Genomic DNA, 25313 nt, shown 5'->3' on the forward strand with positions numbered 1-25313 from the left:
CAGTCGCCACCAGCAAGAGTCAGATGCCTCCCCCGGCCCCTCTGCACTGAGAGACTGATGGCAATGTCAGGATCCCGAACTGAGTCCCTACTCCCCTGTCTCGGAGGCACCCCTTATTATTAGATCACTTACAGATCTGGAACTTCCTCTACAGTTTAACTGCTGCTGAGACTGGTCTGACCCGGTCCCGACAATGTTCTGCCTACATAAAGCTGGTCAAGGCTCTCACCCGCTTCCTGAACAGACACAGATGGAGGATGTTTCCAGACCTCCTTAGCTACTAGTACTACTCTCCCCGGGCCTCCCCCAAGTATACAATTCCCCCCCCTAACCCCCTATCATGCCATTTCCAACAACCCCCCAGGTCTAAGGGTCACAACTCAGCATTTAAGAGATGGGAGCGGGGCGGACCCCCTCTCCCTTCTCCCCTCCATGGCGGCCCACGTTCCCCCAGTAGGCTGCCCATGTTTGGGCACCAATCCCATTTGGGATACCGGACCTGGACAAAATGGGTCCCCTGACGAAGGGGGGCACATTGAGCCCAGTCTGTGCCTATATAGAACCATTGTTAGGTTCTCTTTATATTTAAATGTTGCATATGGCTATGCTAACGTTAAAGTTTGTTCTAAATTTAATTGTATTTTTAATTTTGTTTTTTCACCTTCCTTCTCTATTCTCTTCTCCCTCCCTGGCCTCTTTCTTGTTCTCCTCTTCCCTAACAGGGTCTATCCGATTGCCGTCGCCCGCTCCGGACTCCTCCCCTGGGACCGCAGCCGACCTACACCAACATTCTTCAATGACAACGGTTAAGGTAATCTCTTATAATGTCCGTGGTCTCAGCTCACCCTGTAAGCGGAGTAAGCTGTGGTGGGAACTAAGAAAGTCCAGGGCGCAAATAGTTTTCCTACAGGAAACACACTTCACACACCATGCCATACCAAAACTACCGACACATATCTACAGTCAGTGGTACCATAGTACCTCCCCAGTCAACAAGTCCAGAGGCACCTCCATAGCTATCCACAAAAACTGCCCCTTCCAATATTCAGACATCAAGACTGACCCCCTGGGACGATATGTCTTTCTGAAAGGGACCATAGCGGGCACCAAATACACCCTCGCCAATATATATTCCCCCAATTCGAATCAATTGACCTTCCTTGATTCAATTATAGAGAAACTAGAGGAGTTCAGAGAGGGATCCCTAGTTTTAGGAGGCGACTTTAATGTGAGCCCGGACCCATCCCTAGACACTTCACACAGCAAACCCTCCCATTCACACGCATTCCTTCGGCACTTTCGAAAATCCCTTCAGATGATGGGCCTAGTTGACTGCTGGAGGGCCCTTCACCCCACAGAGAGGGATTACAGTTATTATTCCGCGGTACATAACGTTTACACACGTATAGACTTGATCTATTTTGACCGACCGACCTTGGAGCTCCTTCAAAGCTCTTCCATAGGAAACATAACCATCTCAGACCATGCCCCGGTCCAGGCCTCTGTTATCATTCCAACAGGCTCCCGGAAAACCTGGAACTGGCGCCTTAATGAATACTTATTAGATGACCCTGTAGTGGAAGCCCAGGTCTCAGACACGATAAAAAATTACTTCCGAGAGAATAATCAAGGAGATCTGAGCGAGGGTACAATATGGGAATGTCACAAGGCCGTTGCACGAGGCGAACTTATCGCACAGGGGTCCAGATTAAAGAAAGAAAGGCAAGCTGACTATAATAGAGTTCTAAATGCACTTCAGCAGGCGGGAACTTAAACACAAGGCGGGAGGTTCCTCAGATGACCTACGAGAACTAACGGAACTCAGAGACATATTCTCACGGTTGTTAGAACGACAAGCGCGTAAACAATTGCGACACTTATCCCACCGATACTACGAACATGGTAACAAGTGCGGACGCATGCTCGCAAGAGCGCTTCGGGCAAAACGGGCCCAAATGCAAGTACACAAACTTCGATCCCCCACGGGTGATATGACATTCCACTCCTCCAAGATAGCAGAAGGGTTCCGCGACTATTACGCCGAACTCTACAACCTAGATGCGAAAACTACCCATGAAGCTAAGGAAAACAGACGGACCAAAATTCGAGACTATCTATCCACCAATGGACTGCCCCCCCTGACTGAAGACCAACTAGCTGACCTAGAATCCCCCATCACTACCACGGAACTTGAGTCCACCATTAAATCTTTACCCAATGGGAAAAGCCCAGGTCCTGATGGATTTACTATAGCATATTATGCCAAATTCTCCCTGCTCCTCACGAACCACATGTGCAAATACTTCAATTCCCTAGTAAAGGGAAGCAAAATCCCATCTGAAGCTCTCTTAGCACACATCTCGGTTATACCGAAGGAGGGTAAAGACCCAACTGTCCCACAGAGTTACCGCCCCATTTCCTTACTAAATACGGACGTAAAAATCTTAGCGAAAATCCTTGCAAACCGACTGAAACACCTTATCCCCCTTATAGTTCACTTAGACCAGACGGGTTTTATTGTAGGACGCGAAGCTCGAGACAACTCAATCCGTGCGATTCAACTTATACATTGGGCTAAAACTAAAGAAGTACCCCCCCTTACCTAATACTCTCCACCGACGCCGAGAAGGCGTTCGATCGCATAGATTGGTCTTATCTCAGAGAGGTTTTAACCTCAATGGGGTTGGGCCCAAATATGCTAGCTTGGATACTGGCCCTTTACTCGGAACCTTGTGCACAGGTTAAGGTTAATGGGATTCTCTCATCCAAGTTCCCGATTGGGAACGGCACGAGACAGGGGTGCCCGCTCTCCCCCCTCCTCTTCGCCCTGGCCTTAGAACCACTGCTTCGTAGAGTGAGAGCAAACACAGATATCACAGGGCTGACGGTGGGTGCTATAGAGCACAAACTCTCAGCCTACGCAGACGACGTACTGTTTCACCTAACCAATCCCCTGGTCTCGTTGCCGGTCCTGATGCGGGAGCTCAAAAACTTTGGTACACTTTCTAATTTTAAAATCAACTATAATAAATCGGAAATTCTACCTGTCAACCTGTCTTCCTCCATGACAAACAGCTTAAAAGCAGCATTCCCTTTCACGTGGACTAAATCTTCTTTACGCTACCTAGGCATACAACTGACGGACAGCTTTGACACTCTATATACCACAAACTTCCCCAGACTTTTGACAGAAATTAAACTAGACTTAATACATTGGACGAAGACAGCTTTCACATGGATAGGCAGGACAAATATAATAAAAATGAACGTACTCCCCAGAATCCTGTTTTACATGCAGATGCTTCCCATACGCCTGCCCAAAACCTTTTTTAAACAAGTATCCAACTTGATCTCCACCTTCATTTGGAATTCAAAGAAGCCACGAATTGCTATGAAGGTGCTGAGACGTTCGAAAAGATACGGAGGGCTGGGAGTCCCGGACTTACAGCGATCCTGCCAGGCTATTGCCCTACAGAAAACTCTAAATTGGCACTTCCATGGACGTTCCAAACTATGGGTGCCCATGGAAAAATATATGGCGGGCAGAAACTTGTCCTACGCCCTGTGGCTCTCGCGGGAACACAGGGGATTATCAGATTCGACGTCCCCATTAACGATATCTACGCTTGACATATGGGACAGAGTAAACAGAAGGTTAAACTTAGCCCCCCCTGTGTCCCCGCTGGCCCCGCTGGGCGGATTCCTCTGATTTGCACCGGGGGAACATGCAGGGTTCTTTGAAGCCTGGGTAGATGACAAGAACGCCAGCTGTGGCAAACTACTGAGAGATGGGAAGCTTCTGCCCTTTGAGTCCCTGGGAAATAGACCAGGTAGCCCACACCTAAATTTCTGGAAGTACAGACAATTGCACCACTTTTTTGCAATACACGGCAACTCTATTAGAGACATCTCAACACTTTCGCCTTTTGAGGGACTGTTTATACTGGAAGAACCGGTCCCACACATGATTTCTGAACTTTATCAATTACTGGGGTCCTCGGCCTCGGCCTCTAAACCTACTTATATAAGAGCATGGGAGACAGACCTTGGGAAGGGGTTCTCCGAGCCTCAACTAGCATGTATGTACCAATTCACACACTCCAGCTCGCTGGACTCTAAAATACAAGAGACAAATTACAAATTATTAACACGTTGGTACAGAGTCCCATCCGACCTGGCGCGGATCTATCCTGCTAGCTCGGATCGGTGTTGGCGGGGATGCGGAGGCCGAGGCACCCTCCTACATTTGTGGTGGGAGTGCCCACGAATAACGACATACTGGCAGATGATTAAGGTCCAGATTAAAGATATCCTCGGAATAGAGATCCCCTTCTCCCCGGAACATTTCCTTCTGCATATCCCCCCTGTACCAGTTAGTCGCTACAAAAAAAGCGCACTACCTCATTTGCTCGATGCCGCTAAGCGTCTACTTCCTATCTTCTGGAAGAAAGAGCAGATACCGAGCAAAGAGGAGTGGATATGCAGGGTTAATGTAATAAGGGAAGCAGAGGAATGGGTGGCAATAGGCAAAAACACTACAGTTAAGCACACAGCCATATGTTCAATATGGCAAGAACACTTCCATGATACTTCCTATGTACCCTCTAGCCTGGACATTTCCCTTCTAAAATTGGCGGATCCCACATTGGGCCACAGAGCCCACCCTAAATAGCTCCCACCATGGTTTCTCCTTAAGACTGAATATAGATCACACATGGACTCAGATGCCTTTGCCAGAACCAAGGGGCTGCCTGGGGGCGGATATTCCGGAGTGGATGATCGGAGAAGCATGAGTGAATAAGGTTTGACCCTATCTACCCCTCCTTACCCCACCCTCTCTCCCTGCCACTCCTCCACCCTATTTTCTATTCTTTCCTCTTCTTACCCCTACTTCTCTTACCCTATCAAGTGATATTATTTATGACACTGTTTGTTGATTATATAGAGTATGGGTACCTAGCATAACTTACCGGTTAAAATTGAAGAAAAGCTGCTCTCCTGGCCGGGGAGGCCGTGTGGGCGAGGACGGACCCGCGGTCCCGGGGGCGCGCCGGGGGAGGACAGATGGAGGCCCTGTGCCCCCCTCCTCCGGAGGGCGCGCCCGGTGGTGGCGGTTCGGACGGTCTGCGGCTTACCTCTCCCTGGTCCGGAAGATCATTATTGCTCAGGTCGAAGGGTCTGCGGTGGGCGGGGGCTACTGCTGGTCGCCGCCCCCGAGGACCTGTAAACCTCAATGTAGCATATACTGGTACCAACCACGAGACCAGTTCTCACGGTCTCAACAGAAATTTTAACACAGCCCTAGACTACCCCCCCCTTTCCCCCTTTTTCTATGCCTTTTTTGTTCCCCCTCCCCCCCCCCCTTTTTTTTTTTTTTTTTTTATTTATATATTTTATTTTATTTTATTTTACTTTATTTTATTTTATACTTGTTAAATACGAATATGCAAATTATTGCTAATGTTGATATAAGAAAAGTCTGTCACTAACGAATTTGTACTGAACTGTATTTGTTGAGATGTGATGGACAACAATAAAGAAAGTTTAAAATACAAACAGAGTGCAGGGGTTCAGAGGTGTGCTACGTACAGAGTGCAGGGGTTCAGAAATGCGCTACGTACAGAGTGCAGGGGTTCAGAGGTGCACTACGTACAGGATGCAGTGGTTCAGAGGTGCGCTACGTACAGAGTGCAGGGGTTCAGAGGTGTGCTACAGAGTGCAGGGGTTCAGAGGTGGGCTACATACAGAGTGCAGGGGTTCAGAAATGCGCTACGTACAGAGTGCAGGGGTTCAGAGGTGCGCTACGTACAGAGTGCAGGGGTTCAGAGGTGCACTACGGACAGAGTGCACAGATTCAGGGGTGCAATATGTACAGAGTGCACAGATCAAGGGGTGCAATATGTACGGAGTGCAGGGGTTCAGGGGTGCGCTGTAACATCTCATTTCAACCCCTCCTTCTGGGTTCTGATCTCTGCACCCAGCACTTTGCCCCCATCCCCCCACCTCTAAACACATCTTCCTACACACCTCCACAGCCCTCCTCCCCCCTTCCACCTTCCACAACAAACCTCACATCTGTAGTCTCTTCTAACTGATGGCATTTGCAAGAATGCTTTCATGGCCACTAAGTCCTCAAAAGCCCGCCCTCAAGATACAGCCGCTGGATGTATATTAGAACACACAGCCGCCAGAGCCATCAGGTACCTCTGCCACTGACAGGCTTTGCCGGACCAACAGCGCATGCGCTCAGCTACACGCACACACACGGCGCCACTGGGGAGACTGAGAAGGAGAGCGCAGGAGAGCGTGTTTACTCCTGTTGCCAAGGAGACCTGTTCCGTGAGAGTGGAAAGCAGCTGGCGACTACAGGAGGTGGCGTCTTGCGGCCGCTGTGCTGGCCACACGACATGGCCTGGTGGACCGGATTCGGCCCGCGGGCCTTGTGTTTGCCACCTGTGCCCTAGACTGACACTAAGCTAATATTCTACACTGACAATTGAAGCAAAATAGCACAGTATAGCACACTAACTAACTAATAGCACTGAACAGAGCCCTGTTCCATCTCTTTCCACGCCAAAATCACACTGAAAATGGCTGCCATTGAAAGAATAATTTTATACTGTGAGGCGGGAATGAGCCATGATTGGATAAAGTCATGATTACAATGTCCAATCATGACTCTGACAGTGCTCTGTGCCCTGATTGGCTGAGGCTTTCACTGCTTCAGCCAATCAGGGCTTGCAATGCACTGTTCAGCACCGCAATGCATTGTGGTCGGTTCGGGGGGCCAAACAAACATTTTTAACCACCCGTTTGTTCGGCTACTCGCCAAACGCCCAAACCAAAGTTTGGCCCGAACTTATGCTCAGGCCGAACCGTTCGCCTATCCCTAACTAACACGACATGTCCCCTCCTGAGTTACAGTGACAGTCTCTCTCCACGCCAGGTGGTCCCTTCAGTCCAAACAGCACTGAGAGTCCCACTCCCGGCTTGGCTTGCCCCCTCCTGCAGATCCGCACACGAGGCTCCGGCCACTCCGCTCAGCTCCCTTGCACCATGACATCACACGAGACGCTCTGGCCAGACCCACCCTCCACCGATGCTGCCCGAACACACTGTAGCAGGCACTTTGATGGTCTTTGTCAGCTCCAGTCCAGAACTGCGCATGAGCATCACAGCCATATTTTTTAATTCAATATTTCTTTATTAATATTTTCAATTAAGTGAATAAGAAATGTGTTTGTTACAACATATCGGATGTTCCGACTGGAGTAAGTGAAACCAAAACTGTGGAAGTAGGGTTAAGTAATGCATAGGCAGTCCTACAAATTAGACTAAACAGTGGTGATTTATGCTTATTAATTCAAACATAATAACATAGTAACTCCAGCCGGGGGGGGGGTTGGGGGTGAGGGTGAGGGAGCACCAGCTAGGTAGGCAATTTGCTACATTGTAGTATGAGAGTGGATAGGAGAATAAAGAGGAGATGTAATAAAAATGGGAGGAAGTTGCGATATAGGGAGTACATCAGGTGGTTACAAAACATTATGGATGTGTGAGCCAGGCATGCCAGTTATACAAAAACGTTTCCATATGTAGATTTTTTTTCTAGCAACTAGTCTCTCCATTTCACATTGAAAGTTCAAATCTGTAATTGTATTGGCAATGGATGGGGAATCTGTAGTTTTCCAGAGTTTGGTGATGTTCAGTTTTGCTGCGAGTAAAAGATGCACTATTACTACTCGTGACCTGGGGGGAAATTTTTCTATTCCAAGGTGTAGTCATGCTTACGAGGGATCAGGGGACGTTGTAACTTGTGATATGGTGGAGATTAGGGCAAATATTTGTTTCCAGAAGGAGCTTATGGATCTGCAAAACCATAGGATGTGTGCTATGGTACCAGCACTTCCACATGTCCTCCAACAGGTAGAGGGATGTCCTGGGAAGAATTTGGAGGGACAGTAGGGCGTAAGATACCTTCTGTGTATTGTTTTTTGGTAAGATTCCCAGTGGTTAGAGCAGTGGGAGGCTGTGAAGTGTGCTTAAAGGCACGTGTCCACATGTCGGGGGTGACAGTAATGCTTAGTTCTTCTGTCCATTTTGAGAGAGATGGTATTTGGGAGTAGGGCCGGTTGTCATTAAGTGCAGAAAAGGAGGGAGATGGCGCCAGAACCAACTGGGCAATGATTCTAATAAAATCCCAAATGAATTACAAAAATAATAGGGGGAAGGGGAGAAGCGAGGGGAGATAATTATAAAAAGAAATAATAAACGGTTACGTTCAAAAAGAGTTCTAGTATAAAGTCAGTTCTAGTATAAGTTCCAGATTACACTAGCGGCTACAGCCTTGAGGGTGGAAGCACAACTCTGGAAAACAAAGATAAGAAAGGGCAAGGTGCGCCAGACTAAGTGTAATATTAAAGTAATCATTTAAATCAACAGAATAAGCCAAATGGCTACTCACAAAGGGAAAATGGTATCAAGCACATAAGTGGGGGGTCCAGAGTGCAGGTTACGAGGTCATCTGGCGGCCTGAGATGCAGTCCGTACGATGGGAAGCTGACTGGGTCACAGTGGTACAGATGGTAAGCCATTGGAGTGGCAGTAAAGCCTCTGTGGATTTCAGAAGGTATGAGGTGTCCAGCACGCTGTGATTCTCTGTGTCCGTATGGAAGACGGAAGACCGGAACCGGAAATGCGTGTCAGCGTGGAGCGCAAGCTACGAGGACCGGAAGTGAGGTCTTTAAAGCAACCAATCAGATAGCAGCCCGAGATATACCCACTGAGCAGACTGAGAGAGAGACTCTCTTTTAAGGAGCGCTTGCGGAAGCCTCCTGTACATTTGCCTCTGAGCTTTGCAGTCCCACTTGTGCCTCCCTCACCTCCCATGCCTCCTGGTACCGAGTCGGTCAGTGAAGATGAACCCATGCACTTGGGCTTCACGCGTCTCTCTGCGGATGAGAGAGCCTTTAGGAAGAGGGAGAGATTGTGCCTTTATTGTGGCCAGGCAGGTCACTTTTTGAAGTCTTGTCCTACCCGTCCAGGGAACGCCCGAACCTTGAGGTCCTGTCATGGACAGACCTTAGGTGGCGTTGTTTTGTCCCCAGTTATCCAGAAGGATAAGCCCCTGGTTTCGGTCACCCTTTCTTGGGCCGAGTCGTCCATCGAGATACAGACTCTAATCGACTCTGGGGCTGCAGGCCTGTTCATTGATGCTGGCTTTGTATCGCAGCACTCGATTCCGCTGCAGCTGCGTGACACTCCACTTACCATTGAAGCTCTTGACGGGAGACCTCTACAGCCTGCCCATGTGACTCATGAGACGGTTCACCTGGGTTTCCGCTGGTTATTGGTTATCCTTGGTTACAGAGGCACAACCCCTCTTGATTGGCTCCTTGCTGAGGTTCTCTCCTGGTCACCACAATGCAGTGAGATATGCTTCCAGAAGATAGCCAAGGTCCTGTGCACCTCTTCACTCTCCTCCCTGCCGGAGGAGTACCGCGATTTTAGCGATGTCTTTGACAAAGGTCAAGCTGGTAGTTTGCCTCCACACCGGCCTTATGATTGTGCAATTGACCTTCAACCTGGTGCCATACCCCCTCGTGGCCAGGTCTACCCTTTGTCGGTTGTGGAGGATAAGGCCATGGAGGAGTATGTTGCAGATGCACTTTCTGGAGGTATCATCCGCAAATCCTCGTCTCCTGCTGGTGCTGGTTTCTTCTTTATGAAGAAGAAGGGTGGTGAACTGAGATCTTGTATTGATTATAGGGGTCTCAATCATTTCACGATTAAGAATGTCTACCCGAATCTGATGAGTTATTTGAAAGCCTCAAGGCAGCGTTTTTCGGTTTTCACGAAGCTTGATTTGAGAGGGGCATACAATCTCATGCGGATTAAGGAGGGTGACGAGTGGAAAACTGCGTTTAATACCAGAACAGGCCATTATGAGTACCTCGTAATTTGTAACGCCCCGGCAGTTTTCTAGGAATTTATTAACGATGTCCTCCGATTTTGTTGCAGTTATGTGTGGTGGTTTATCTTGATGATATCCTCATTTTTTCCAAGTCCCTGGAGAGCCACCACACAGATGTCTGTCGTGTGCTTCAGAAACTAAGAGAGAACAATCTCTATTGTAAACTGAAGAAGTGCGAGTTCCATCGTGAAAAGGTTAAATTCCTGGGCTATGACATTTCCACTGCTGGTTTTTCGATGGACCCAGAGAAACTTTCGGCAGTCCTACAGTGGCCCCGACCCGTGGGTTTACGTCCTCTGCAGCGTTTCCTTGGCTTTGCCAACTATTATCGGAAGTTTATTCGTAACTTCTCGTCTCTGGTCAAGCCCCTGACTGATATGACCAGAAGGGACGGTAACCCGCAGAGTTGGTCTCCGGAGTCCATTAAGGCCTTTGAGAGTCTCAAGGCTGCCTTTGTTTCTGCTCCTGTGTTGGCACATCCTGATCCTAGAATGCCTTTTATCCTAGAAGTTGATGCTTCTGAGACTGGAGTTGGCGCCCGTCTGTCTTAACGCCCTAACTCTGAGAGCGCAATGCATCCATGTGGCTACTTTTCCACGAAATGGTCACCTGCAGAGTGCAATTACGAGATTGCTGACAGAGCTGTTGGTGATCATTTTGGCCCTGAAAGAATGGAGACATCTCCTTGAAGGTACCACTGTGCCGGTTCTCATTCTTACTGACCATAAGAATCTCACATTCTTGTCTGAGGCTAAGCACCTCTCTCCAGAAGGGCACGATGGGCTCTTTTCTTGTCGAGTTTTAATTACATTGTCTCATTCTTACCCGGTACTAAGAATGTAAGGGCTGACGCCTTGTCACGACAATTTTCCTTCACTACCAAGTTGGAGTCGGTTCCGGTTCCTGTGATTCCTCCTGATCTTGTTCTGGCTACGGTTCACACCAGTTTTACTTCTCCTGTTCCGTGTGTGCGCAGAGTAAGACTCCACGGCACCTTCCAGTGGGAATCCTACAACCCATACCCAATGGAGAGAGGCCCTGGACCACCTGTCTATGGATTTCATTGTGGAGTTACCCAACTCCGAAGACAACAGTGTTATCCTTATGGTGGTTGACCAGTTCTCAAAGATGCGTCATTGTATTCCACTTAGGAAGCTGCCCACTTCTAAGGAACTGGCTTCCATTTTTGCTCGGGAGATCTTTTGCTTACATGGGCTACCCAAGGTGATTGTCTCGGACAGGGGTAGTCAGTTTGTCTCCCGGTTATGGCGAGCTTTTTTCACAGTTTGGAATTCAGCTTGCTTTCTCCTCTGCGTATCACTCGCAGTCTAAGGGAGCCGCAGAACGAGCCAATCAGTCCTTGGAGCAATTCTTATGTTGCTATATTTCTGACCATCATAATAACTGGTGAGACCTATTACCGTAGGCAGAGTTTGCTCACAACAGTGCCTTGAATTCGGCTTCCCGATTATCTCTGTTTATGGCGAATTATGGCTTCCAACCTTCCATGTTGCCTGACTTGTTTGTTCCGCAGAGTATTCCTGCATTAGAGGAGCATCTCCGTGGTCTTCGTTCCACTTAGGCACAAGTTCAGGAGGCTTTGCAACATGCTAACGATAGGTACAGACTCCATGCTGACCGCAGACGCCTGCCTGCACCTTCCTACCAGGTTGGGGACAGAGTCTGGCTGTCGTCTTGCAACCTCCGACTTCGTGTTCCTCCTTTGAAGTTCACACCTCGTTTTATTGGGCCTTTCTGTATCATTCGCAGGATTAACCCAGTGGCTTACGCCTTGGACCTTCCTCCTAGTATGCGCATCTCAAATGTGTTTCATGTCTCCTTATTGAAACCTTTGGTCTGCAATCGCTTTACCACCTCTGTGCCACGTCCTCACCCTATACAGGTTGAGAACCATAAGGAGTATTAAGTACAATCCATTGTTGACTCCCATAGGTTCCGTGGGCGCATACAGTACCTGGTGCATTGGAAGGGGTACGGTCTGGAGGAACGCTCTTGGGTCTCATCCTCGGAAGTACATGCCCCTGTCCTCCTCCGTGATTTCCATAGACGTTTTCCCCTCAAACCCTGTGGTCCTCCGAGGGGGAGGGGTCGTTGAGGAGGGGGTACTGTTAGGGCTGGGCTCAGCCCTTCCTTCTCTGAGCTGGCCGCTCAGCTGTCGGCTAATTGCCAGCTCCTATTTCTCTCCACAGTTACCTAGCTGTTGTTGAATCTGCTCGTCAGTCCTGCCTACTTAAAGTCGTCCAGCTCACTTGATCTCTGCCTTCGCCTTTGTCAACATCAGAGACTTTTCTCCTGCGTTCCTGTTGAAGACTTGCTTGGCTGACATTCCTTCTGGCTCCTGATCCTGCTTGCTGTACTACTACGTTTATCTCTGGCTCTCTGACATTTGCTTGGCTGACTACCCGATCCAGTTACTGAACTCTGGCTTGTTTTGACTATGCTTACTCTGTTTACCTTATTATTATTATTATAATTATTATTATTAAACAAGTGTGATTTAACTATACTTCTGTCTCGGTCTGATTCATGGTTCCTGATACCCAGTCAGCTTCCCATCGTACGGACTGCATCTCGGACTGCCAGATGACCTCGCATCCTGCACTCTGGACCCCCCACTTATGTGCTTGATACCATTTTCCCTTTGTGAGTAGCCATTTGGCTTATTCTGTTGATTAAATGATTACTTTAATACTACACTTAGTCTGGCGCACCTTGTCCTTTCTTGTAATTAAGTGCAGAGCACATTGTGGAGATACTATGTTTTGGGTATGTTGTGTATATGTAAAAGTTGTGTATTGGTTCAGGTATTTTGGCCTGAGTGGGGATTTTAGACGTTTGAAGAAAGTGGGAGATCCTCAGGTATGTAAAGGCTTCTGTGTGAGGGAGCTTGTATTCAGTTTGGAGATTCGTGAAGGTTTTTAAAGTGTTTTTTGTTTTGTAGAGGTCTAAGATACCACCCACTGATCTTGTGTTTCTGCCAGTTTTGTAGGTTTAGGTTTGGTAACTGTGTCATTAGTGTTCTGAAAGGCATTGGTATTGTGTGGGACGGGCGATCTGAGAGTTCCTTCCAGGAGGGACTACTGTCTGTGTGTCAGATTAAATAGGAGGATTATGGACTTAATTAATTTTATAGAAGGAGGCAGAGCTAAATTGAGTAATGATGTCTTGGATCGCTGTCATGGAGTGGACTGGATTTGTGATCAAAAGTATGACATCATTGGCAAAGAGGCTTATTTTGTGTTCCATGTTGTGCATGATGCCTGAAATGCGCTTGTCCCCTCTAATCCTTGCCGCTAGGGGTTCCATAATTAGAGCAAAAATGAGAGGGGAGAGCGGGCAGCCTTGGCGAGTGCCATTAGAGATCCCGAACGGTTTAGACAGGGTTCCGTCAGTTAACACTCTAGCTGAGGGGTTTGAATAAAGTGAGAGTATGGCAGTTTGAAACCAGCAGGTGATTGCAAATTTGGACAGTACTGCTCTTAGGAATCCCCAGTGCACCCTGTCGAATGCCTTCTCTGCGTTCAAAGATAGTAGCAGAGAAGGCGATTGTGCTTGGGTGACCTGATGGATCAAATTGACGACCCTTCTTGTTGCATCCGGGGCTTGCCTGTCCAGCATAAAGCTGACTTAGTCCAGGTGCACTAGAGAAGGAAGACATTTCAAGATGCAATGACTTTAGCAAATATTTTTATGTCCATGTTGAGGAGCTAAATGGTTCTGTAATTGGTCGTGGAGGTAGGGTCTTTCTCTGGCTTGGGAATAGTGGTGATAATTGAACGCAACATGTCAAGCAGTAGGGAACCAGAGGTGGCAGCAGAGTTGAAGAGGTCAGTGAGGTGGGGGGGTGATGAGTTTGGCGAATGTTTTGTAGAATTCGTTGGTGTAGCCATCTTCTCCAGGTGACTTGTGGAGAGGGAGAGTATTAATAGCTTTTAGGACTGCTTCATCTGAGAATGGTTTGGGGAGCTCCTATGATTGGGTAGGGGTTATAGTCGGAAGATCAATAGTGGATAGGAAGTTTTGAATGCTTTGGTCTGTTGATTGAGGAGTAGCTATGTCATTTGAAAGGTTGAAGAGAGATTAGTAATAGTCACTAAAGGTGTTAGCTGTATCCTGCGGGTTTGTTAGGAGTTGTTTGGTGGTTGGATGGTGAAGGGAAGCTATTTTACTTTTATGCGTTGAGCTTTGACCTGTCGGGCTAGTAAGGCCCCAGCTTTATTACCTAAAGCATAGTATTTGGCTTTAGTTAATTTAAGGTTATTTTCGAATTCAAAGAGTAAAAGTGAGCGGAGTTTTTGTTGCTGTTCTAAAAGCTTACTGGCTAGTTTTTGGGAGGGAGTCAGTTTGTTTTGGTTTTCTAATAGGGAAAGGACTTCATCAACTTGCCTAGACCTGTGGTTCTTAACATTACTGTGAAGTTTAATTAGGATGCCACGCATGTAGGCTTTATATGCTGACCACAGTAAAAACCTATTAGTGTCCGGTTGGTTGTTTGTTTTAAAATAGGAGTGGTGCTCAGTAGAGAGTTTTTGAATGATGCTTGGATCGGAGATGAGGGAAGTGTCAAGTCTCCATATTCGGGTTGTTCTAGTCTACAGTTCACCACAGTAAGAGAGATGGGTGCATGGTCCGACCATGTGATGGATCCATTCTCGGAGTTCGTCACGTCCTGGAGGAAGAAGTCAATGCAGGAGTATGAGAGTTGAGAGGAGGAGAAATAGGAAAAGTCCCGCTCATTGCTGTGTTGGCATCTCCATGGATCATAGAGATCGTTTGCTTGAAGAAAGGGGTTCAGAACAGTTCGATGTTTTCTAGTCGAGGATGTAGTACCCAAATTGGGATCTCCAATTATGTTGAAGTTGCCTCCAATAAGAAGCCTCCCCTTTCTGAGTCGTGTTATTTTCTTGTATAGTTGTTTGTGGAATGGTAGTTGTTGTTTGTTTGGCCCATATACGTTGATCGTCACGTAGGTGACTTGGTTTATGTCACATATGAGAATCAGGAAACGGCTGTGGGGGTCCACAACTGATTGATGTAGTTTGAATTGTAGTGTGCTCCGTATAGCAGTGAGGACTCCACTTTTCTTCTTCTGGCCTGAAGCCAAAAAAACCTAGTCGTAATTTTTCAGGGTGAATCTGGGAGTTTTGGCATAGGCAAAATGAGTCTCTCCTGTACTAAGAGGATATCAGCTTTTTGGCTGTTGGCTTCTCTAAGAAGTGCAGATCTTTTCTGTGGGGAGTTTAAGCCCCTGGCGTTGATAGACTATTTTAAAAGCCATTCTGGGGGAGTAAAGGCAGAGTAGATTCTCCCCAGGTATAGGTGGCGATTGTTTGGTGTAGGTCGAATCGCTAGTCCGGCTCTGTGTGGTGTGGACAATGTGGAATGTCACTTGTCTAATGGAGTAGAGACCCGGGTATAGCTTGGTGGAAAGGTGGGTGGAGATTGGCTGGTGCTGGGTTTGGGTGAAGGGTCGTGTTTAAAAAGGGAGAGCCCAGTGACAAAAGGGACCTGGGCTCAATGTGCAGAAACGACTGCAAACAATCAGTGGGGGAGAGAGAACTTTTGTCCACAACGTGGGACAGGGATCTCTTAACAGGCAGGCAGGTACTGGATAAAGGCACTGCAGTTTCCCAGCCGTTTGGTGGGTACGGAGAAGGGTATAGGTTGCGGCTGTCAGGCATCTGGAGGATCTCCTCTGGTCTCCATGTGTGTTGGAAGGTGATCGGAAGGGCATGGTATTTCATCTGGGATGATGTGCCAGTTTCTCAGTAGCTTAAGTCCCATATGGAGCGTATGCACTGCGTGAGTTTTGTTTTGGTGCGTAATGAGTAGTTTAGTGGGGAAGCCCCATTTTTTTGGGATCTTATGATTCTGAAGTGCTTTAGTTATAGTCGCCAACTGTCTGCGATCTTCCATTGTTGCTTTGGATAAGTCAGCATATAGAGAGATATTGGTGAAAGGATCAGGGAGTCTCATTCCTCGTTTATCTGCGTACATGACTTTTTCTTTTACAGTGAAAAAATGGATGCGGGCCAAAACATCCCTGGGTGTGGAAGTAAGGAGGTGAGGTGGCTTGGGGAGTCTGTGTGCCCTGTCAATTTCCATGTCTCGGGTAGTCAGGTCAGGCAAAAGGGCATGCATCAGGGACTGTAGAAATTGTACTAGATCCAATTGTTGGATTGACTCTGGGATATTACGGAATTTAATATTATTTCATCTGGAGCACTCTTCCAGGTCTGCGAGCTTCAGATTAATTAATTGAAGTTCATCTTCATGATCCGCAAAGCCATCCACTAGCTCATTATGAGCAGAGAGTAAGTCTCCCATTTTGGCGTCTATTTGTGTAATGGCTTGATCATGTTGATTTACGGTTATAGATAGTGAGGAAACAGCAGTGGATAGGTCAGTGTATAACGTTTGCCTCAGTGAGAGCAACATGCTCTTCATGGTGTTTTCAGACAATGGCTGATCTGAGGCAGGGAAGGCATCCAGCAATGATGATTGCTGTGGTGGGGGGAGAGAGAACAGGCAGGAAACTGTGGCAGGCTGAATTTGCTGTGGCTCATCTGTTCTGAGCCTAGTTTTAGCAGGGCTGGATGTCGTGGGTGAGTTGGGAGGTGAACACTCACCCTGTGTGTCATAAGGTCGGTGGAGCCCCGGAGACAGCGTGAGGCTCTGACTGAGATATGAGGAGGAGAGCCGCGCCAACATTTCCAGGCCAGCGCTCTCGCCATTTTGGCCGCTCGCCAGGCCTGACGAGGCATAGTAATCTGTGAGTTTCCTGGGGAGTTTAGATGTTATTCTCCTCTTCGGCATGGCTGCCCACTGTGCTGGAGTGTTTGGGCAGCTGGTGAAGTAAATTCCCCTTCTCTAGAGCCGCTGGTAATGTCGCTGTGGCTGGTTGAACTGTGGAGCTGTGAATCTAAGCAGCCATCCGCAAGAGACGGCAAGCCACGCCCCCCACAGCCATATTTTTTACTGGCAAACTTTTCCTGTCACTGGCATTTACTGGCACAACAAAAGTGTCAGTTTTTTACTGGCTGCCAGTAAAAATACTGACAGTTGGCAACACTGCTTTAAGCTACTTTCACACTGAGGTGCTTTACAGGCACTAAAAATAGCGCCTGCAAAGCACCTTTCCTGCGCTTGCGTTACAAAAAGCCCTGCAATCAGCATCATGCAGCGCTTTAGGAGCGCCCTTGCCCATTGAAATCAATGGGTAGGGCTGCTGGGAGTGGTGCTTTGCGGGCACTTTTAACCCTTCGGCCGCTAGCGGGGTTAAAAGCGCCCCGCTAGCGGCCAAAAAGCGACATTAACACGATGGTAAAGCACCGTTAAAAATAGGGGGTGCTTTACCGCCGACGCCCCCAACAATCAGTACATATATATCCCAGCTTAGTGCAGCTACAGGCCATTAGTATGTCTGGAAGACCAACAAGGAGAGGCAGACAGTCACAAGCCAATAAAAGAGGGCAAGCAGGCTCTGTGTCTAGAGGCAACAGTGCTGGTCGTGGAGACGGTGCATCCTCATCAGCACGTGGCCGTGGGACATGCTTGGCCTTTTTTTCGGCAGCTGGCCGCGTTGAGTCGCAACATGCGGAAGACTTGGTCGAGTGGATGACCAAGCCGTCCTCATCCTCCTCATTCTCTCTCACCCATGCTCAGGGTACTTTGTCTGGCAAAGCAGCTGCCAATGCGGCCTCTTCCCTCAGCTCAATGGCATCAGTGACTCCTTCCCTAGCCCCACCAGGTCCTCCTGAGGAGTCCCTCGAACTGTTTGACCACAGTGTTGGGTACATGCTCCAGGAGGATGCCCAGCGTTTGGAAGGCTCTGATGATGATACTGAGCTAGATGAAGGCAGTAACGTGAGCACGGACAGAGGGGGTGCCCAAGAAGGACAGCAATCTGGCAGTCATACTCCCCCTGCTGCAGCATACTGCCAGGTTTGCTCCAGTGATGAGGGAGGGGATGATGAGGTCACTGACTCAACGTGGGTGCCTGATAGGAAAGAGGAGAAGGAGGAGGAGGAGGAGGCACATCACCAACGAGGAAGGATGCCCTCCAGGGGCCAGCCTAAGGGCAGCACACTGACTGCATCAAACCCCAAAGCTCCGCATGTGCAGGGCGCTGCAGTCTCTGCGCATCATTCAAAAAGTTCTTTGGTGTGGGCCTTTTTTGAGACGAGTGCATCAGATCGCACTGCTGCTATTTGCAACATATGTCTCAAGCGTATCTCACGTGGCCAAAATATCTCCCGCTTGGGCACCACATGCTTGACCAGACATATGTTGACCTGCCATGCAGTTCGTTGGCAAGCGTATCTAAAAGACCCACACCAAAGAACAAAGAGGACCTCTCCTTGCTCCTCATCAGCTGAGATCTCCAACCCCACTATAACTTCAGTCCTCTCTGAGACCTGCACTGAGAGGAATGAAGGTGTAGAATTAGGTGTGTCACAGCCAAGTACTTGTGGGCAATCTGCTTTCAGCACACCGACGTCAGATTGTACCAGGCAAATTTCCCTGCCCCAGCTGCTGCACCGCCGAAAGAAGTTTGCTCCCAGCCATCCACATGCCCAGCGGTTGAATGCTAGCTTGGCAAAATTGCTAGCACTTCAACTGCTGCCTTTTCAGTTGGTAGACTCTGCCCCCTTCCGTGAGTTTGTGGAATGTGCGGTTCCTCAGTGGCAGGTACCCAAACGCCACTTTTTCTCACGGAAGGCGATTCCGGCTCTCTACCGGCATGTGGAAAGCAATGTCCATGCCTCGCTGGACAGGGCGGTCAGCGGTAAGGTGCATATTACTGCCTCATGGTCCAGCAGGCATGGACAGGGACGTTACCTAAGTTTCACCGTGCATTGGGTGACTCTGCTGGCAGCTGGGAAGGATGCAGGACAAGGTGCAGTAGTGTTGGAGGTTGTTCTGCCACCAAAATGCCACTACTAATGATTGTGACACACCTCTCTCCTCCACCCCCTCCTCTTCTTCTTCCTCCATGGCCTCTTCCTGTGCTTTGTCCTCGGAACCAGCAGTGCTCTGTAGGCATTCAAGGGGCTACGCAAGTACGCAGGCCAAAAGATGCCATGCGGTGCTTGAGCTGGTGTGCTTGGGGGACAGGAGCCACACTGGGGCAGAGGTTCTGTCAGCTCTGCAGGGGCAGGTTCAGAAGTGGTTGACGCCATGCCAACTTAAGGCAGGAATGGTGGTTTGCGACAATGGCACCAACCTCCTCTCTGCCCTCCGACAGGGAAAAATGACCCATGTGCCCTGTTTGGCTCACGTCCTTAACTTGGTGGTGCAGCGGTTCTTGGGCAGGTACCCGGGCTTACAGGATGCCCTGAGGCAGGCCAGGAAAGTCTGTGCATTTCCGCCGGTCATATGCCAGTGCTCGGCTGGCGGACCTCCAAAAGGAGTTTAACCTGCCCAATAACCGCCTAATCTGTGACATGCCCACCAGGTGGAACTCAACGTTGGCCATGCTGCAGCGGGTGCACACACAGCAGAGGGCCATCAATGAGTACCTATGCGACTATGGCACCAGGACAGGGTCAGGAGAGCTTGGTTTTTTCTCCACGCCAGTGGGCCATGATCAGGGATGCATGCACTGTCCTGTCACCATTTGAGGAGGCCACGAGGATGGTGACAGTGCATGCATCAGTGACACTGTCCCCCTTGTCCACCTGTTGGAGCACACACTGCGAGGAATAATGGACAGGGCACTTGAGGCAGAACAGAGGCAGGAAAAGGAGGACTTCCTTAGCTCTCAAGGCCCCCTTTATCCAGACAGTGTTCCTGCGTGCCCGCCGATCACACACACGAGGAGGAGGAGGATTGTGTCAGTATGGAGGTGGAGCCTGGCCTGCATCAGCAGCAGTCTTTAAGGGATCAGTCCCAAGAAACACATGGACTTGTACGTGGCTGGGAGGAGGTGGCTGCGGACCATGTCGTCTTTAGTGACCCAGAGGACTCCGGACCAAATGCCTCAGCAAACCTACGCTGCATGGCCTCCCTGATCCTGCAAAGCCTGCGTAAGGATCCTCGTATTCGTGGTATCAAGGAGAAGGACCAATACTGGCTGGCAACCCTCCTTGATCCACGTTATAAGGGTAAGGTTGCGGACCTTATCTTGCCATCGCAGAGGGAGCAGAGGATGAAACATCTTCGGGAGGCCCTGCAGAAAGGTCTGTGCAACATGTTCCCAGAGACTGGGAGGTTACAAACTCCTGTTTCTGGACAACGTGTTGCTGAGGCTTCGGTCAGTCAAAGAAGGAGCGGTGGAGAAGGTGGCCGTCTGACCGATGCGTTCAGACAATTTTTTAGTCCGCAGCCCCAAGGTATGATCGGTTCCAGCAACCATCGCCAGCGTCTGTTTTACATGGTGCAGGAATACCTAGGGGCAAGATCAGACTTGGAAACCTTTCCCACCGAAAATCCTCTGGGTTACTGGGTCTTGAGGATGGATCACTGGCCAGAGCTTGCACAGTATGCAATTGAGCTACTGGCCTGTCCTGCATCCAGCGTTCTTTCGGAACGCACGTATAGTGCTGCTGGAGGCTTTGTAACCGATCACAGGGTGCGTCTGTCCACCGACTCGGTCGATCGACTGACCTTCATAAAAATTAATCAGTCTTGGATCACCACCAGCTACCAAGCACCTGATGCTGATGTAACCGAATAATTTTTTTAAAAATCTCAGATCCCTTCAAAGACTGCCTATGCTGATGCTGAGTGATTATCCTGAGTAATTATCCTCTTCCTCCTCAATGATCACGCTGATAGCTTGTAAGAACATTTTTGGTTCTGGATGCCACCACCAGTGCCTAAGGTCCAATTTTTCAGCCCCTGTTTAACAGGGGCGTGTAATTACAATTTTTGATGCAATACTTTGCAGCAGGGCTCGTTTCTGCGTTCCAACTAGAGTATCTGTGAGGGGTTGCAGTGTTGTGGCACCAGCACCAGTGCCTAAGGCCCAGTTTTTCTGGCCCTGTTCAACAGGGGCATGTAATTACAATTCTTGATCTAATATTTCACAGCAGGGCCCTGTGAGAGCTTACAGTGTTGTGGCCACAACAACACCTAAGGCCCAAATTTCTGCTGAGTGTAAAAATCGAGTTATTTCTGTATTAATAACTATATTTCAATAATTCATATTGATGAGAAAAGTTCCAAGAAAAATCTGTTAAGTTCTCGTGTAAAACCTCCAAAATTGATTTAATGATCAATTAGCAAAATGTTACAAAAACAATGTCAAAATGTAGAATACAAAAATAGATTATTCTTAAAATAAAGTTTAATTCAGATATGTCTGTGTGTAAATCTTGAGATCTGTGTGTGTGTGTCTTGATGGAGAGCTGCAGTGCATCTGTCTTCTCCTCATAGCCTGTCTGTACTCCTACAATTAACCCCCACCTTTCCCAAAGAGGCTGGCTTAAAAAAGGTTTGTTATAGTCCCATAGAAAAGACCGGGAAATTTGAATTACTCCTTCCAACATTCCTAAGGGTGGGGCTATGAACTATGTGAGAAAAGCTATCGTTTAAGAATCATTTAACTTACAATATATACATTTCCTTTAAACATATAAAATCCTACATATCAGTATACATATATGTAAAATGCAGTGTTCTTAATAATATCCTAATCAAGAAATATAGTAATGTAAAGAAACAGCTTATATTCTTAACATATTGGAACTTTGTGTCTTTGGAAAGATTGTAACTTTATCTCTTACGATGGGGGAAGTGAAATGGTCTACACTAAATTGCATCCATATGTGAGTTGAATCTCTCTCAAGAAATGCATACTAAGCCTATACTAGCATAAACTTTCATTAGTATAAAAACCTATATAACTTCACCTTTTCCATACACAAAAGATATATATATTTATATATATATATTTATATATATAATTCAATTATCACAAGAACTCAACCATTCATAAATTCTGATATTCTAACATTGAGTATATAGGGCAGGCCCCTACTTTCAAACATCCAACTTACAAACGACTCCTACTTGCAAACGGAAGGAGACAACAGGAAGTGAGATGGAATCTACCCCTAGGAAGGGAAATTCTCTCCTGTAAGAGTTAATATGGGAAAAACTTTTCTCCTTTCCACTGATGCTTTATAACCAATCCTTGTTTCACAAAAAAACCCAAATTTTCAAAAAAACATTTGTCATTGGGACAAAAAATGAGGTGAAATCTTCTGAAGAGGAGCACAGACAGCAAAACAAATGTCACAGGGGTGATAACCCTTCCCTATGTTTTCCAAAAAGCTTAAAATAGATTTTTTGGCTGGAGCTAAACACGTTAAAAATGTACCAGTTCAAAATTACAAACAGATTCTACTTAAAGTGGGGTTCCCCCTCGGCACAGGAAGGGCTCAGGTCTGCTCCCTCCCTCCTGTCAATCATCTGGGACCCATTACAGGTTCCAGGTGACTGAGCGGCCAATCACGGTGCGCGGCGCCGCTCGCGCATGCGCAGTGGGTGCCAGGCTGTGAAGCCACAGCCCGGCGCCCACAGTTGCAATGCCGGCGCCGCTGAACGGAGGGGGAGACGAGCGGGGCTTCGATCCCCCGCATTGCTGGACCCTGGGACAGGTAAGTGTCCAATTAAAAGTCAGCAGCTGCAGTATTTGTAGCTGCTGACTTTTAATTTTTTTTTTTTGACTGGCCCTCCTCTTTAACAACAAACCTACAGTCCCCGTCTTGTTTGCACCGCCTGTATACTGCTATTCAGAGTACAGAGCCTGTATACTGCTGTTTCCTTTTTTAATTTGGGTGCGGGGTTCCCCTTAATATCCATACAAGACCCAAAGGGCCTGGTAATGGACTGGGGGGTACCCATGCTGTTTGTCTCACTGATTTTCATCCATATTGCCAGGACCCGACATTACATTAAAGCCGCAAGCAGTTTTAAATGACTTTTATTCCTTTAAAAATGACATTTTGTGCAGGGACTGTTCTAAGCATGGGAAACACGCGCCACTTTACAGGCATACTATAGACACCCCCCAGGTACGATATTTAAAGGAATATTTCACTTTTTTTTTATTTTTTTACTTTAAGCATCATTAAAATCACTGCTCCTGAAAAAACGTCAGTTTTTAAAAGTTTTTTTGCATTGATACATGTCCCCTGGGGCAGGACCCGGGTCCCCAAACCCTTTTTAGGACAATACCAGGAAAATTAGCCTTTAAAATGAGCACTTTTGATTTCGAACGTTCGAATCCCGTAGACATCAATGGGGTTTTAACGTTTGTGCCAATTTTCGGTCCATTCGCAGGTTCTGGTGCAAACCGAACTGGGGGGTGTCCGGCTCATCCCTAGTTGTGGCAGTGCCTCAGACTTTCATGCATGTATAAATGATCCTGCACTGGGGCGCAGGGGACATGCCGAAGACATTAGTTTCCTGGGCAAGGACCCCTCAAAATGGGGCCTGTCCCTGAGAACTGGGGACAAATAATAATCATATTTTAAAGGCAACTGCAACCAAAAAACACCAAATGTCACCCTATTGATTCTAATTGATTTGACAAATTTTCATATTTTCATTAAACCTCGATTTTTACCATATATTTAAGGAAATAAAAATGATCAGTTTTGCTCATCCACAGTGTTTTCATTATATTCTGCATACAATATAACAATATTTAGGATTCATGTCTATTTTTAAATGTTTTTTTCTGTTTGAGTCCTTTGTACACTTTACTTAAAGATGAACAAACCATGCCCCATTTTTTAAAGAATGAAAAGGACGATGAAATTATGTATAATGACAGTATAAAGGGGCTTCTTTAAGGAGTTTATACTAGGACAATGCTGCTTTTAGTTGTGTGTTTGGACAGCCTGCATAGGTAGACTGAGTATTAATGCATTCCGGTGGCCAAAATAAATTAATATTCTGGGAAATGGAATCCATTAATGCTCAAATGCTTGACGCACCTAAATGTGTGTGCAATACACAGCTTTTACTGCATTTTTTAGGCAGCTTTTCCTCTGCAGGTGTTCAGGGTGCTAATTAGATGCCCTGTATGCTTGAGACCTTAAATTCATTCTTTTGTCGGAGAATACCAAAAACAGCCATCCTGAGAGCACATTTATATTCCTCTTTTTTTCAGTTCAAGCGTTCCTAACAGTATAGGTATAAAATGGCTGCTACCCCTGTATGAAGATAAACAGCAAATGATAAGATGGTGAGAGGGTGAGACGTGTGGTGTTGGTTTTTAGAGTAAATGTCAATGTCCTCTATACATCTTTTTCTTTTTTTATATTTTCAGATAAAAATTTACTTCCAAACGAAAAAGCAGAAATTGTTTCATCCAGTAATATAGGACAATTGCAAGATACGAATATTCCTCCATTGATAGATTTCACTGTGTGCCTAGATCTTCATTGCACACACAAAGCTCCCTGGACTGTATTCTCATACTGTGTTGAAGATGGTGAACGGCCTGCTGAACTTGGACTGGGTTTCTTGGGTCAAGATACCTTTCAAATCTTTCACCTGGGAATCCATTATGAATTTAAGCTGGATCTGGAACTAGAAACTTGGTATACTATATGTTTAACCCGGAAGAGCATCACAGGAAAGCTAGAGGTATATGTAAATGGGATACATTTCCTTTATACCTTATCTAGTAATGATCCACTGAAAGGCGGAGGAAGTCTGGTGTTAGGTTGTAACCATTTCAGGGAGGCAGGCAAGATCAGTTTGAAAACGTCAACAAACTTTGCTGGAGAACTATATAACTTCCAGATGTGGAATTATTCAAGATCACTTAATGAATTGTATGACTGCTCTGAAGGAAATCTTCTCAGCTGGACAAAAGAGTTGTGGAAATTTAATAGACCAAAAATTGATGAGAAGTTACGTTGTGGTAAGTAGTGTCTTTTTATCAAAACTGATGTATTCTTGTTGAGGGTGCTCAGTTTTCCAGGCAATTTCAAGTCTGTGGCAGCCAAGTGAGATAAGCTTGACACACAGTGGGATGATTTAAATTGTAACGCTGGCCATACATGCATTGAATTTTCATTTAAAGCATTCCATTCCATACAATTGATTCATTGCTGAATGCTAAAAATAATCATTCAATACAACAGCAAGGAAGCTTCCGTGTATCAGTCTGATTGTTTGTAATAGGAATCCAATAGATGTTATATTTGTAAAGCTACCCCCTTAGGGGCCCCTAGATGTACCCTGTTGCTGCCCAGACCTTGCAAGCTCCTCAACCCTCCTGACACTCTAGGTTCAGACGTTTTTAGACAAAGCAGTGCTTACCAAACCAATTACTGAGAATACCAGGCAAAGTACA

The 25313-nt window shown here is 47.1% G+C and overlaps 1 protein-coding gene across 1 annotated transcript in view; it reads left to right on the forward strand.

Annotated features, from left to right (window-relative positions):
- ADGRG4 (adhesion G protein-coupled receptor G4) overlaps positions 1 to 24886 on the forward strand; it is a 117535-nt gene extending 92649 nt beyond the window's left edge. Inside the window, exon 3 of the mRNA XM_073600938.1 lies at positions 24279 to 24886. Coding sequence (XP_073457039.1) covers positions 24279 to 24886 — 608 coding nt within the window. The remainder of the gene's footprint in view (positions 1 to 24278) is intronic.
- Positions 24887 to 25313: the final 427 nt, after the last annotated feature.

The sequence above is a fragment of the Aquarana catesbeiana genome, linkage group LG09 (genome assembly GCF_042186555.1).
Source record: "Aquarana catesbeiana isolate 2022-GZ linkage group LG09, ASM4218655v1, whole genome shotgun sequence".
In the NCBI taxonomy this organism is placed as follows: Eukaryota; Metazoa; Chordata; class Amphibia; order Anura; family Ranidae; genus Aquarana; species Aquarana catesbeiana.